This window comes from Natator depressus, chromosome 14 (genome assembly GCF_965152275.1).
Source record: "Natator depressus isolate rNatDep1 chromosome 14, rNatDep2.hap1, whole genome shotgun sequence".
In the NCBI taxonomy this organism is placed as follows: Eukaryota; Metazoa; Chordata; order Testudines; family Cheloniidae; genus Natator; species Natator depressus.
Genome location: NC_134247.1, coordinates 2,513,379 through 2,529,886, shown reverse-complemented (window position 1 = coordinate 2,529,886; position 16,508 = coordinate 2,513,379). Strand labels below are relative to the sequence as shown.

At 46.5% G+C, this 16,508-nt stretch overlaps 1 protein-coding gene across 5 annotated transcripts in view; it reads right to left on the bottom strand.

The window, feature by feature from the left end:
- RPTOR (regulatory associated protein of MTOR complex 1) overlaps positions 1 to 16,508 on the bottom strand; it is a 306,196-nt gene that overhangs the window by 54,288 nt on the left and 235,400 nt on the right. For all 5 annotated transcript variants that reach the window (XM_074970551.1, XM_074970550.1, XM_074970552.1 and 2 more), the window contains 2 exons: positions 12,002 to 12,120; positions 420 to 523 (listed from right to left, as the gene is read on the bottom strand). In XM_074970551.1, coding sequence (XP_074826652.1) covers positions 420 to 523; positions 12,002 to 12,120 — 223 coding nt within the window. The remainder of the gene's footprint in view (positions 1 to 419; positions 524 to 12,001; positions 12,121 to 16,508) is intronic.

Genomic DNA, 16,508 nt, shown 5'->3' with positions numbered 1-16,508 from the left:
GTCATTCTTTAGACGCAGCCTCTGCTATTGATCAGGTAACCCTGGGTCCTCACCATGTCAAAGTGAAGAGCAGACAGATTAGTTCTATGGGGAAATGTAGGTCCCATCTACCTCAGATCAAACCAATGAGGGATGAGAGCATGAGTATTTATCCTGCTTTCTCCACTTACCTGCAGTCAGTGTGCCAGGCTGCTCCTTGTCCTGATGAGAGTGCTAGAGGGAAATCCCCAGCTTTTTATGGGGATCTCTCCTTTACCAATGTTTAGAGGAAGACCAGACAGAAAGCTACTGAGAGTTCTGGAAGTTTCCCATCTGTGTCTCAGTTAATTGGGGTGGCAGAATGGCTTGTGGTGGGGAACGAGTGCACAAATCCACTCAGCTGTAACTGGCAAGGTAACAACATTTAGGAGGCTACTTACCCCACTTGGTGGATGTGCATGCCCTTGTTGGTAGGGCTGGCTGGGGCAGACTGCGTGAGGGAGGAGCTGTCGAGGATGCGCTGGGGGCGGGCATTTACTGTTGCCTAGGAAAAATCAAAGTATTCCACAACTGAGAGGGTGCAAACATCAACTACAGTTATTCATTCTCTAATAAAATCTCATGTCCCAGGTTAAATGTGGTTAAACTCTTAACAAAGTGGGGTTTTAAAACATGTATCAATGGCTCCTGAACAGTTCCCATCCAATCACTATTAGATTATTAAATCACTTGGTCAGTCAGGAAACATGTATCCGAAAAGATCCTTCTGCTACTCACTGGGAAAGGCTTTTGAGTGACATGTAATCTCCTTCCATAATTAAATTACCATCTAAGAGCTGCAGTAGCATTTGTAAAAAGCTGCCAATTGGCAAGTAGCAAGCTCGGGGGTTACCTTGCAACAACGAGATTTTTCTCTCTCTCATCTCAGGAAAGAAGTGCTGGATTTCTTACCATACTCAAAATTTACTCTCCTTCTAGCAAAAGTTCCAATCCAGATTTCACACTCCCTGTAAGAACTTTCACTATAAGTACAGCTGTTACCCAAAGATTCCTCCTATCTTCTTCCCCTCGCCCTCTTCTAGGTCCTGCATAATAATAATTGAACTTCTACACCTTGAGTGGTAAGGGGACCAAAAAAAAAGGCCACCATGGCTAAACAACAGAGTAAAAGAACTGGTTACAGGCAAAAATATTGGAAGTAAAATCTCACTGAAGAAAACAGAAAAGGGCATAAACTCTGCCACGTCAAGGGTAAAAGTATAATTAGACAGTCTGAGAAAGAATTTGAGGAGCAACCAGAAAAAGACTCAAAAATTAACAGAAAAAATATTTTGAAGTACATCAGAAGCAGGAAGGCTTCTAACCAATCAATCAGTGGGGTCACTGGACAATCAAGATGTTAAAGGTGCACTCAAGGAAGACAACGCCATGGCGGAGAAGCTAAATGAATTATTTGCATCCGTCTTCTTTGCAGAGGATGTGAGGGAGATTCCCACACCTGAGCCATTCATTTTAGGTGACAAATCTGAGGAACGGTCCCAGATTGAGGAGTCAATAGAGGTGGTTTTAGAACAAACTGATAAATTAAGCAATAAGAAGTCACCAGGACTCGATGGTATTCACCCAAGAGTTCTGAAGGAACTCACATATGAAATTGCAGAACTATTAACTGTGGTATGTAACCTGTCATTTAAATCAGCTTCTGTACCAGATGATTTGAGGATAGTTAATGTGATGCCAATTTTTTAAAAAGGCTCCAGAGGCGATACTGGCAATTTACAGGACAGTAAGCTGACTTCAGTACCAGGCAAATTGGTTGAAACTACAGGAAAGAACAGAATGATCAGACTTAGAGATGAACATAATTTGTTGTGGAAAGTCAACACGGCATTTGTGCAGGGAAATCATGCCACACCAATCTATCAGAATTCTTTGACAGGATCAACAAACATGTGGACAAGGGTGATCCAGTGTACTTGGACTTTCAGAAAACCTTTGACAAGGTCCGTCACAAAGGGCTCTTAAGCAAACTAAGCAGTCCTGGGATAAGAGGGAAGGTCCACTTATGAATCAGTAACTGGTTAAAAGACAGGAAACAAAGGATAGGAGTAAACAGTTAATTTTCAGAATGGAGAAGGATAAATAGTGTTGTTCCCCAGGGATCTGTACTGGGACCACTGCTGTTCAACAAATTTGTAAATGATCTTGTAAAAGGTGTAAACAGTGAGGGGCAAAGTTTGCAGAAGATACAAAATTACTCAAGTAAAGTCCAAAGCTGACTGCGAAGAGTTACAAAGGGAGCTCACTAAATTGGGTGACTGGGCAGCAAAAAAGGCAGATGAAATTCAATGTTGATATGTGCAAAGTAATGCACATTGGAAAACGTAATCCCAGCTACGCATACAAAACGATGAAGTCTAAATTAGCTGTTAAAACTCAAGGAAGAGATCCTGGGGTCATTGTTGTTAGCTCTCTGAAAATATCTGTTCAATGTGCAGCGGCAGACAAAAAAGCAAACAGAACATTAGGAACCATTAGGAAAGAGAGAGACAATAAGACCATAAAAATGCCACTTGATAAATCCCTGGCACCTCGAATACTGCATGCAGTTCTGGTCACCCATAAAGAAAAAGATAGATCAGAAATGGAAAAGGTACAGCGAAAGGCACTGAAAAAGATTACAGGTATGGAACAATGTCCATATAAGGAGCTATTAAAAAAACTGACGTTCAGCTTGGAAAAGAGACAACTAAGGGGGGATACGATAGAGGTCTATAAACTCAGGAATGGTGTGGAGAAAGTGAATAAGGAAATGTTATTTACCCCTTCACATAACACAAGAACCAGGGGTCATCCTGGATAGGTTCATCAATGGCTATTAGCCTGGATGGACAGGGATGGTGTCCCTAGCCTCTATGCGCTAGAAGCTCGGAATGGGCAACGGGGGATGGATCACTTGATGATTCCCTGTTCTGTTCATTCCCTCTGGGGCACTTGGCTTTGGCCACTGTTGGAAGGCAGGATATTGGGCTAGAAGGACCTTTGGTCTGACTGTTCTTATGTTCACCCAATGAAATTAATAGGCAGCAGACTAAAAACAAATATAAGGAAGTACTTCTTTACACAACGCCCAGTCAACCTGTGAAACTTGTTGCCAGAGGATTTGGTGAAGACCAAAACTACAACTGGATTCAAAAAATTAGATAAGTTCATGGAGGATGGGTCCATCAATGGCTATTGGCCAAGATGGTCAGGGAGGCAACCATGTGCTCTGAGTATCCCTAAGCCTCTGACTGCCACAGGCTGGGACTGGACGACAAGGGGGGAATCACTTGATGATTTCCCTGTTCTGTTCAATGCCTTTGAAGCATGTGGCATTGGCCACTGTCAGAAGACAGGATACTGAGCTAGATGGACCATTGGTCTGACCCAGTATGGCTATTCTCATGTACAAAATTTCACCAGAGGATCTCAAAGCACTTTACAAACATGTAGCCTTACAACACTGCTGTTAGGAAGGTAAGAGATATATACGGGGCACTTCATCCACCACTGAAATGCAGCCACCCCTGGAGCAAAAGGGGTCACTGTTCAAAAAACAGTTTAGAACGGGACAGTTCAACTGAAAATGCCAGAGAAATGATTTTCCACCCACCTAAGGAAGGCTGGCTGCAGCTGCAAGTGCCAACCAGAGGAGGGACAGTGAGGAAATCAATTAACAGCTGTCTCACCTCCCTGCAGCCTGAGCATGCTGCCAGCCCAGGGCAACCACACCCCCTTCTAAAAAAAGGAAACATCTTCAGTTTGCTTAAAACCCCAAAACTCAGACCCCTCCTGCTCCTCCTTTTTAAAACACCTGGCTCTTGCACGCTGGAAGAGCTTTTCAGGGACAGAAGCGCCACTGTGCCATCAAAAACCTGCTGGAGCTAAGTGCAGCCAGTTCATGCTATCCCCAAAAAGTCACATGGGCAAACTGACTTTTATCGCCGCTTGAAACACCCGGAGAGTCTGCATTGTACAGCGGGGAAAAAGAATCAGGTCCTGGGTAACAGAACCTCCCAACGGCAGGGGTTTTTATCCAGTTGGAAGTATGCTACCCATGAGAAGGTCAGGGCAGTCACAGAAATACAAGGCAGGTGAACAGAAAGAGCTGTTCTCAGAGTAGCAGCCGTATTAGTCTGTATCTGCAAAAAGAAAAGGAGTATCTTAGAGACTAACAAATTTATTTGAGCATAAACTTTCGTGAGCTACAGCTCACTTCATTGGGTGCATGCAGTGGAAAATACAGTGGGGAAATTTTATATACACAGAGAACGTGAAACAATATAGTGATTATCACTACAATAGGGTTTCTTCCCCCTCCCCTCCTGCTGGTGATAGCTCACCTTACCTGATCACTCTCGTTACAGTGTGTACGGTAACACCCATTGTTTCATGTTCTCTGTGTATATAAATCTCCCCACTGTATTTTCCACTGCATGCATCCGATGGAGTGAACTGTAGCTCACGAAAGTTTATGCTCAAATAAATTTGTTAGTCTCTAAGGTGCCACAAGTCCTGCTTTTCTTTTTGCAGAAAGAGCTGTGTGCATGGCTTGCTGGGATCCATGCAGTCAGTGAGCATAAAAGGCAGATCTAGCACCCAGTGGGAGCAGCAATATCTGCCTTTACACTTTACACACACAATTCACGGTGGACCCAAATTAAGGCACTCATGCTTGAGAGCACATATTGCCTCTGTCCTGCCACTCTTCTTTGAGGGAGCCAGAGGATCTTTTGAGGCAGTCTCAGCTTTCTTCTTTCCTCCCCTCCTCTGAGATGACCTAGCAGAAAATTCACAATGTCAGTTGCTTTTAGGAGAATCAATCCCTCTTGAATGTCACAGATCCAGCTCCATAGGTGCATGAGTGGTCACGATTCTGTTACAATACAGGACATCCACATGCTAGCCAAACAGAAGAGCAGCTGCTGCCGGTAAAGCAGGCACTATGTGCTCTTTGTAACAAGGCCTGGCACCTGAGCTAGCTCACCGATATGGTCTGAAACAGCTGTGCTCCCATGCTACCCACCTTCTCCATTAGATACAGATGCTCGAACATCACTGCCCACTCTGCAGTGCAAATAAAACCTTCTAGCACATAAGCCCATTTCTGGGACAGGAAGAAGGCCACATGATGAGAGTGGAGGGAGGGTAGAAGATAACTAGTTAACTAACTATATATAGTCCATAATTAACTAATTTAGTCACAAAAGGTCCATGGTTTGAAGAATTTTGCAGGCAGGTCTCTCTCATCACAATTGGCTCAGGCCAGCTTGGCTCTCGCGAAAGGCTGAAGTCAGACCAAACTAGACAGAGCAGGGATATGAAGTGAAATGAGTTACACAAAGGACCCTCTTTTTTCTTAAAGGGGAACAGAAATCCCTTTTTGCTAAAGTAGTAAGCAAGTCCTGCAATTTCAGGGCCGGGGTTTAGCGAGACAAAGAGACATCTTGAAATAACCCACTCGAGGCAGCTGCTCTCCTACTCCCTCTTTTGGAGGCTTGTTCTTGTAGTATTCACATCACATCCTTTTTTGGGAGGGGGGAGATGGTAATTTTGAATGACACCACCAGGTAAAGAGAGCAAGCAGGCAGAGCTGCTTGTTTATGCACAGAAGTGCCTGACAAGGAGGGCATGTTACACCAGAGTAACTATCAAGGTGAGTGAGCCTCGGGCCTTCCACTGAAAATAGCTGGATGAAGCAACCTGGGAAGGAGCTTCATTAATTAATCATGATCAGAGTTTGCAAAGGCCAACATCACTCCTTGGGCTCTCATTCTTTCAGTTCAACAGAGACACCAGAAAACAAGTTTGGGGTTTTCTGAGTTGGAGTTTGGAAGGAAAGTTCTTTAATTCCATTTTATTTTTTAAATTCAATTGCTAGGCTAAAACCAACCCAACATGAGTACTAGCAATGACTAATCAGCCCCAGAGACAACATTGTATTTCAATGCTTCTAAAAAATCAAATTTAGCAAAATTATTTTGATTTAAAATACAGTCGCTGCAGTCTCCTAGTCTGAGACTTAGGCCTGGTCTACACTACGGGGTTAGGTCGAATTTAGCTGCGTTAGGTTGATTTAAAAATGACTGTGTCCACACAACCAACCCCGTTCCATAGACCTAAAGGGCTCTTAAAATCGACTTCTGTACGCCTCCCCGACGAGGAGAGTAGCGCTAAAATCGACCTTGCTGGGTCGAATTTGGGGTAGTGCGGATGCAAATCGATGGGATTAGCCTCCAAGAGCTATCCCAAAGTGCTCCATTGTGACCGCTCTGGACAGCGCTTTGAGATCTGATGCACTAGCCAGGTACACAGGAAAAGCCCTGGGAACTTTTGAATTTCATTTCCTGTTTGGTCAGCGTGGCAATCTCAGCAGCACGGGTGACTGTGCAGTCCCCCCAGAATCGTAGAGCGTAGAATGTTTCTACGCTCCCCCAATCATCTCCGTCCCTGAGGTTACCGCAGATTAGAAGGCAAAAAAAACCAACCAAACAAAAAAAACCGCACTCGTGATGACATGTTTTCCGAGTTCATGCAGTCCTCCCACACTGATAGGGCACAGCCTAATGCATGGAGGCATTCAGTGGTAGAGGCCAGGAAAGAAGTAAGTGAGCGCGAAGAGCGGAGGCAGGATGCAATGCTGAGGCTAATGGAGGAGCAAACGGACATGATGAAGCATCTGTTCGGGGAGCAAACGGACATGATGGAGCGTCTGTTAGAGCTGCAGGAAAGCCAACAAGAGCACAGACCCCCACTGCATCCACTGTATAACCGCTTCCCTCCCTCCATGTTCCATATCCGCCGCACCCAGATGCCCAAGAACGCGGGGGGTGTGGGGGGGAGGCTCCGGGCACCCAGCCACTCTACTCCAGACGATGATCCAAGCAACAGAAGGCTGTCATTCAAACAGTTTCATTTTTAGTGTGGCTACAATAAGCAATGTGGCCTTGTCCTTTCCTCCTCCCCCACCCCACCTGGGCTACCTTGTCCATTATCTCATTTTATTTTTAATTAATAAAGAAAGAACGAATGGCTTCAAAACAATAGTTACTTTATTTCGAAGGTGGGAGGGTTGTTGGCTTACATGGAATTAAACTCAACAAAGGGGGCGGGTTTGCATCAAGGAGAAACACACACAACTGTCACACCAAAGCCTGGCCAGTCATGAAACTGGTTTTCAAAGCCTCTCTGATGTGCAGCACGCCTTGCTGTGCTCTTCTAATTGCTCTGGTGTCTGGCTGCTCAAAATCGGACGCCAGGCGATTTGCTTCAACCTCCCACCCAGCCATAAACGTCTCCCCCTTACTCCCACAGATATTATGGAGCACACAGCAAGCAGCAATAACAATGGGAATGTTGGCTGCGGTGAAGTCTGACCTAGTCAGCAAACAGTGCCAGGGAGCTTTTAAACGTCCAAAGGCACATTCTACCACCATTCTGCACTTGCTCAGCCTATAGTTGAACTGCTCCTTACTACTGTCCAGGCTTCATGAGCCATGGGAGCAAGGGGCAGGCTGGGGTAGGTGCGACCACGCGGTGCTGCCGGCTGGGAGAGCAGCTTGAGGCAGAAGCCTCCAGCTCGCATGATATTCCAGGCAGGACTGAATCTCCATGAGACAAAACTTAAAGAAGAGAATGACCTGGAGTCTCTGGCTCCCATTCGGTGCTCTAAGAGGAAGATAGCCATGTCTGTCCAGGCGCCCCTGATCGACCTCACCGAGGTCTGCCAGGAGCACCCAGGAGACGTACGAGGGCTATCAGTCCTACTGCACCGTCTGCCGCGAAGGCAAGGAGCTGCTGCCGTGTAGCAATGCAGTACCGCGTCTGCCAGCAGCACCCAGGAGACGTACAGTGACGGTGAGCTGAGCGGTAGGTAGGGCGTCTGCACAGGTAACTGTAAGTGTGTGGGACTCACCCGTGCGGCGCCTCCTGCTGGTGTCCTGGAAATTAGCTCTACTTCCAGCCTTGGAGCACCCTCTGCAGGCCGGTGTCCCGCTTACACCGGGCCCCCGTGTCCCTCCCAGACCTGGTGCCCCTTGTACGCCGGGGTGCTGCCCCCTGGCAGTAACCCCTCACTTGCAGGATCTCCCCTCCCTGGGGAACCCCCACCCCCTACCTCGCCTCAGTCGTAGGCTCCTGCCAGTCACCAGCTAGCCCCCGCGCGCTGGGGCAGGCTGCAGTATAAGCCACTCATCCCAGGCAAGGTTGGGTTTGGACCTGCTGCCTCTGTCTGACCTTGGGCTGTCCCCTGCCACCCCAGTACCGGTTGGGCCTAATACTAGGCCGCAGCCTGGGGCTTTCCTGGCTGAAGCTCCCCCAGCTCCTCAGGCCCTTCCCCAGCCCTGCTCCAATCTAGGTACCCTGCTTAGGTCCCTGCAGCCAGGTCCCTCCCTCTCAGAGCTAGAGAGAGTCTCCTGAGCTTCAGCCCAGCAGCCCCTTTGTAGGGCCAGCCGAGTCTGTTTGGGGCATGGCCACAGCTGAGGCTGCCTCCCAATCAGCCCAGCCTAAGGCTCCCCGCCCCAGCCCTCTCCAAGGGCTGGCTTTTAACCCCTTTGGCCCGGGAGTGGGTGACCATCCTGCTACAGTAACCCAGGAAAAAAGGTGCAAAACGATTGTCTGCCGTTGCTTTCATGGAGGGAGGGAGGGGGGCCTGATGACATGTACCCAAAACCACCCACGACAATGTTTTTGCCCCATCAGGCATTGGGATCTTAACCCAGAATTCCAATGGGCACTGGAGACTGTGGGATAGCTATCCACAGTGCACCGCTCTGTAAATGGATGCTAGCCACGGTAGTGAGGATGCACTCCGCCGACTTTATGTGCTTAGTGTGGACGTATGCAATCGACTGTATAAAATCAGTTTCTAAAAATCGACTGCTATAAAATCGACCTAATTTTGTAGTGTAGACATACCCTTAGAGTGTGGCTTTAACATGACTATGACTCCCACATTCACCCAATGGACTATTGCCTCCCTACGTCTCCATGTACAGTACTCTGTTCTTTGCAGGTTCATATTCCATGCCCATCACAGTGTTCTGTAAGTGCCTTCCAACAGTGAAATGAGTGTCTAGCATCTGTACCGTACAGTACGGCTCAAGAGGCACAATGGACCTATGGCAATCCAGGCTTCTAAAGGAGCCCGTTTTTGCTCATCCAAAGCTCTGATCAGCACATTAAGGATTCTGATAAACAAGCCTAAACTCCCAGGGCTGCGGTGGCTCTATGGAAGAGAAGAGAGAAAGTCTGTACCTGTGTTGGTGGTGGGGGTCAGGATTCTGAGCTGAATGTCAAGACATTTTCAAGGGCACAGTGAGTTCACCGGGTATTATCTGTTTCAGAGTAGCAGCCGGGTTAGTCTGTATCCGCAAAAAGAAAAGGAGGACTTGTGGCACCGTACAGACTAACAAATTTATTTGAGCAAATTTGTTAGTCTCTAAGGTGCCACAAGTCCTCCTTTGCTTTTTGCGGGTATTATCCAACTCACCTCTAGCCACCGCTGGGCGTTTAAGAAAATACATTATAAAAACCTAAAAGGTGCAAACTCAAGATTAAACTAAAAAGGAAATTCAAGGGCAGGAACTCCATTTAAATAACTTCAGGGCCTCCAGGATCTGCCTCAGCTCACAAGAGTGGGGACCTGTGAAGTGAAGGCTGTAAATCCTGGCAGTAGCCCTCATGGTGGAACTTATGGGCATAATGAAATGAGTTAGGGCCAGATCTGACCAGGGATTTGCAGCCTTAGCTCTCCATTTAGATGGCTTTTTAATAAGACCGTATAAGCTAAGTTTCTTTTCAGGAACCAGAGAGACCATTTTGCATAGAGACAAGTGGGGATGGAAGGAGATCCACGGTATCACGAGGCACTAAGAACCAAACTCCCTCTACCCACATGGCTGCCTGAAGCGCTGCCATCTGTGCCTGGCCAAATTACATACATTGGCGCTTCCTCAACCTTATGGCTAAGGGAGGGGAAAGAGAAACTTGGCAAAAGGTCAAGTATCTGCAACTGAAAAATCTTTGCAAAGACAAATGCTTTAATTATTTAAAACCATCTGAATCATCACTGTCTCTGAGACAGCACAAGGGCCATAGAGCAGTTGCCTGGGAAGTGGAGCATGAGATGTAAGAGGTCTATGTATGCAAGCTGCTGAAATCCTCAGTGGACAGCCATTCCACTCCACAAACCTGTGAATCCCCACCCTCCTTCGCTCTCCCTCCTGAACAGCAGTTCTCCACTTCTCAATCAGCTGTGCACACACTGATGCCCAGTGAAACTTGGACTGCTCTCATGATCATGAGAGGGTTTTTCCCACTGTCTTTGGCCCTTATTGCAGCTTCCTACCCTTGGAAGATGCCTGGGATTTGGGGTCCTAGGCATACTGCCAGACACAAGATAGGGGACCAGTCAGCAAACCAGGATAGCAACCCCCCAAAATACAGAATTGATTGTGGCCTCCAGTGAAACAGAAACTTTGTCAAGTGTCACAGGGCTTAGGTCCGAGCCTTAAAAAGTTACCATGAAAATTTACCAGTCCAGGCACAACATTCATTCCCCACCCTGACACCATGATGTTCGAAATTCTATGGCTCCTGCTGGCTAAGCAGCATTGTACTGCGCTAGTGAAGATATTTAGAGGACACAACCACCTCTCTGGTAGTGCTCATGGAGCTCTTTTTATAGCAAGGGAGTAAGCTCCAGAAAAAATAGGGAAGACAGGAAAAGGAGAACCTAGATCTTCTGTATGCCCACACCAATCCTATAATTTTAGCAGAACTAGAGCTTCATTTTGCAAAGAGTCTAATAATTACCATGATATGGTCCAGAAAGGGGAGTCTGAAAGGTTTAATTTCTCCCCCTCTGAATTTGAGATTTGCCAATCTGATGCACAGATTTAGGCTGGTGCCTAAGTCACAAATGGGAGAGCTCAGTTCACCACCTAATAGGTGAAGTTATTCAATATCCAAAAAACCACAGCGCACAGACTTGAAGTCTGCAGGCTGACCCATGTGTATATTCAAAACAAGTAAACAAAGGGTTTAAATGAAGAACTATCCTCTTAAGGGAAAAATGGACTTCAAGCAGGAGGCCTCCAACATTGAAATAGCGGATGCTGCTGCTGACATCTCTTACAGCCATGCTAGCTCAGGAGCTGAAGTCTAAGTGATGGGGCTAGTCATCAGAAATCAGTAAGAGACACCATCTTGCTTTCGAATAGCTCATGGTCTTAATGCTGGAGCAACCGTGAAGGTGGAATCCTGCTGTATGGGGAGGAGTGTGTCTAAATGGCGTTCCAGCACAATCCAGTCGGGGCTGTTGGTGATTAGAAGCACTGAAGTGGCCAGGTGCTTGGTTTCTGGTGGAAGGTGAGGGTTCTTATTACAGCTCCCTATGCTGCCAATTCGGGAGTACCAGTGTCAACAGTCTCCAGGGATTTCTCATCATCCTCGCAGGATGAAATGTGATGAACATGGTGATTGAGGCCTGTATTGAAGAGGTGAGGAGTGGGAAGGGTGTCTGCATGCAGACTCACATGTACTAGTTCACCTAGGTTGGAGAGCCGTTGTGGCTTCAGTCTGCAGGCCAGTCCCACTTGCATATTCTACATCAGTTTGCAAAGGGATAATTTACTGAAGTATCTGTATGGCATCACCCAGAGATTGATCGACTCGCTAAGCAAGTGAGCAAAACTCAGTTTTTAAGGCCCACAGATAACAATGGCATCTCTGAAATAATTCCAGCCTCTCCCCCAAATAGTCTTTTTTTATTTGGCCAGGAGCTCATCTGAGTGTTTTAGTTTTAGAATGTTAAAGTTTCTTTTCTACTAGTACTGTCCTGGCTCAGACTGAGCTACAGTCACTTCCCACAGCCTTCCAACCAGGCATACGCAGATTCAGTCTACCCACACTTTGCCTGAGTATGGAAAAAACCTCAAAACATAAGAGCTTAGAGATACATGAAGACTGGCAGTCATACCTTGTAGGCAATGCTGTTGAGCACTTTCATGGCCACATCTGAGACATCAGGATAGGGGTCAGCAGCCAGATGTAGAAGGACTCTCCAAATTTGGGTGTAAACACTATTGAAAGAAACTCCTAGGACAGAAAAACACGGAGAGCACACAAAAATCAAAAAGCAGCACTCACCCCCAGGCCTCTGATGTGGACTAATTTCCTCATGAGACAAGAGCTGCTCTTGAACTTTACAATGGCAGTTAGAGAAGATCAAGGTAAGCACTCAAACCCAGTCCAAGAAATAGAAGAAAATTCTCACTGTGGGATCCCTTTGGGAAGTCTGCAAGGGTTATGGACAGAAAGAATATCTGCCCGGAATTAGCATCCAAAATACTTATTTTCTAGTCCCTTGGACCAAGCCACTTGACCATCTTGTCTTAAGTCTACTCAATGGGTAGGAAGTCTGGAGTCTCTCTGAACAGATACATTTATTAAAATCCTTTTGCCCTATTAAAGGTTAGCTACGCAGCTGGTAAGTTCAGGACTTTATACATTCCACAGGTGTATTTAACATGTAAATGCTAATAATGAGGTATCAGGGCTCTTCATTAGCTTCCTAACTGTCAGGGTGGTTAAGCACTGGAATAAATTGCCTAGGGAGGTTGTGGAATCTCCATCATTGGAGATTTTTAAGAGCAGGTTAGACAAACACCTGTCAGGGATGGTCTAGATAATACTTAGTCCTGCCATGAGTGCAGGGGACTGGACTAGATGACCTCTCGAGGTCCCTTCCAATCCTATGATTCATTTTACAGGGTGGAAGGTTGAGTCAATCCTTCAAACTGCAACTAAGTCAATTTGTTAATTACCAGCTTGATCACTGAATGTCTGCTGTTTAGTACATGCACTGGGAGGGAGTGAAACACGCACCTCACACATCATATAAATAAGAGTTTGTATGATTGAGAAGGCTCCTGTGAACATTTTATTTGACTAGTTTTAGGCACATTAGCAATTTCTTTTACACCTCCTACATCATTTGCCATGTACTAGGGTTATAACACCAATCTTGGGAGCAGAGCCATTTAAGAGGTATAAGGTAGTGACAAAAGGGAACTAAAATAGGATTTTCAGGTGAGTCACAGTGAATTGTAAATGGTGTGGAAAGCTGCCTCATATCCCCATGTGCTTCCCAAGGCATCTAAATATAAAGCTTTACATTAGGAAGATGCAGTCCCTTGGTTGACAAGCAAGCACTCACCTTGGATAGCTTCTATACCTGACGCTCAGGCCAAGAGAAAATAGATGCTGACGGTTCAGTTTTGAACTCTGGCCCACAATGAAAGCCGAATGCAGTTACAAGCTTGAGCAGCGCACAGACCGCACTCTTTTCCATATGCTTGTCTAGGTTACACAAGGGAATCTCCCTTTTGCCAGAAAAATTCACCATGATGTGACAGGGCATTCTGCAAACTGCAAGGCAGCAAGTAACTTCCATGGCCTCACACAACCTCCAAATTAAAGTGCCTCTCATCCCACCAGAGCCCAAGGGATTTACAAGAGTAACGTCTGTTAACACTAACAAGAGCTGTGTATGCAGATCTCTTGGCTCTACACAGTTGACGACACATTTTGAACAGTAACATGCTGGCCAGTGGGACCGTGGGCTGTCAGTATATCAAACTGTCACAAGCTTTCCTCACTCTTCCAATATGTAGGGTTCACACAGGATCGTCACTGATCCTAGAAACAATTTGGGGCTACACAAAGATGAAGCAATGTCAAATTTGCCCTTCATGATGTAATGGCAGGTGAAGATGAACCAGACTCCAAAAAGATTCATGCTCCGTTTTGTCTCTATGTTTGCAGAGACCATAACCAGAAGTGTTCAAAACCAGGCAACACTCTGATACACTGGGTGCAAGTTTGGGGGAATAAGGGCTAGGTGGCTCTGCTTGGTGACGGGGAAGAGTGTAGCATGTCTTCCACTTCTGCACATCTAGGTTCAAATTCTGGCTTTGACCACAAGGCAAAAATTTATCCCCATCCTTAGAAGTTGTTTATTCATATTTAAAATAAAGAAAAATCATCAGAAAAAAAAAAGCAAGTCTCTGCTCTGGAGAAGACCAGGACTGCAATCCCAAAGATAATCAGAAGAAGATGGCACAGTGCCTGTGTTTGCCAGGCTAGAGGCAACTGTTGTTAGTCTGAGTTTTCATAAGCACCAAATTCACCTTGAAAACAACTCAAACAAGACAGACAAAGTGATAAAAGCCTGGGGAAAAAAGTGTACCATTCACGGACGCAGCCAGCCAGGTAACACTGCTGCAAAGGCTCCCTGAAGCCTGCTCAGCTTTCTGCCTCCAATGCATTTGGGTCTGTGCTGGAAGTTACATAAGGGCTTCTGGGAATCTAAAGGGTTTGGTTTCTTTTCAAGAAAGAGCAAGTGGGTGGGGGGAAGAAGGTGGGAGCAGGAGGGATCTAGTTTTCAGTACTTCCAGCCCCTCTGATAACGCCCTCACTCATGACGCAAGCAGGAAGAAAAACCCCCAAGATACTTTTTATACATCTAAGCTTTGGGTGGGGACGGGGGACTTCACCAATGCAATTCCTCATTCGCTCAACAGCTTCTGAAAAGAACAGAGGGAATTTCTATAAAGGCTTTTTAGACTCATTAGAGCTAGTGCTTGAAGGTGTGTTCCCAGCCCTCACTACAGTATTATTTTTTCCCTAACAAAAGTTGCTCATTGAATGGGTTCAGCTGAATGACGCATCTGACAGCTCCTTGTTAAACTTGAACCACCTGAGTCAGAGTGATAATGAAAGGAGATACGGACAGCAGGAGGGAACAGTGGTTTCATTTCACATAATGGACTACAATAAAAAAATCCATGAGACACAGACAAAGCACTAGGCAAGTGGGGAGAGTTAATTTAAAACGACAGCTCTGTAATTAGTTGGACTGATTCAACACTGGTTAAATAGACCTTGCAGTACAGATTTACAAAATGATTCCTTTCAGCTATGAACGTCAAAAATAAATTGCCTTTCTTCACTGATTGTTTTGGTTTTGTACGGGTGTGCATAAGTCTTCATTCAATTTAACAGCAAACATCAGGGCAGCACAATTGGTTTGGATCTTCAGCCTTGCAACCTGAGTCCAGCAAGGGCACAGCTGTGCAGCAAACACAAATTAAAACACCAGTGTCTTTATTTAATCTCTTTCAATGGTTGGGCTTTATCAGGTTTTTTGCCTCTTAAATACTGCAGTGATTCTAAACCTGGAGCTCCAAAATGAGATGCAGTCCACACCCCACAAATTGACCTAAACCTCAGCATCTGTGCATCTTCGATTGGAGACAACAGCTCTTACTAGCTTTTGCATGTTCTTCCTGAAGTGAAAAACAAGTTTTGGACTGACACATACAGCTGAACTATTTCAGACCTAATAGTGAGAGGTATATGGGGATTCTGATACCCAATTCTCATCACTATTAATCCCACCTCTGCATTGTAAATTATCCCCCACCTCCCTCTTCTCTTCCCATGAGCAAAACATAAGATCCTGTGAGTCCTAGATTTGGATAGAGTAAAGATCTAAAATTCTGATGGCTCTGTGAACTCTACTTCAGGAAGTGTGAGTGGCAGCCCAACTCCTTAGGGGCAAAATACTGCATGACAGCAGTTGGAGAATTAACATTTCTTGCTGAAATTACACGGTTTATAGGCGGAACCCTTGGTCTATTCATAGGTAAGGCTATGAGTCTGGATTCCGTGACTTTCCGGGACCTCCATGACTTCTTCTGGGGCAGGGCTGGCGCAGCTGCCAGCCCAGGGGCTGCTGGAACAGCAGCTGCTGGAATGGCTGACCGGCAGCCAGCCCCAGAGCCACCGAACAGCTGACCGGCGGCCAAGCCTAGGGCCCACCAGAGCAGCAGTCTCTGGCCACCGGAGCAGCGGCCGGGGTTGGGTCAGTCCCCCAGAGGCTGGAGTACCAGTGGTTGGCCTCTACTGCAGGAGCAGCAGGGGGCTGGCGCAGCTGCAAGCCCCAGCAGCACTTTGTTTATCCCGCCGCCCCCAGGGTATTTTTAGTAAAAGTCAGGGACAGGTCGTGAGCGTCCGGGAATGTTTGTTTATTGCCTGTGACCTGTCCCTGACTTTTACTAAAAATACCCATGGCCGAATCTTACCCTTATACCTGGGGTATCCTGAGGAGACCTCCCCACTCCAGCCACTCTGAGCCCTCTGACTGCTGGGCTCTTACTCTCTCAGGGAGTGCAGAGCAGTAGTAGTTCCCAAGGCTAAAGCAGCTCTAAGATGAAGCTGGTGATGGAATCTATTATAAGCGCCTTCCGAAAATACATGGCAATGCAGAGAAACGCTCAATGGGCTAGTCCCGGTGACGTAGGGGAAGAGTGGCTCAGGATGGCTGCCAAGCCCAGGGTTTCCCCACTGCTCTAGGCTGTGCAGTCTGCACCACAGGGAAAGCGAATTTGAAGTCCCCCCCCAAGAGCGACCCACACAGCAGA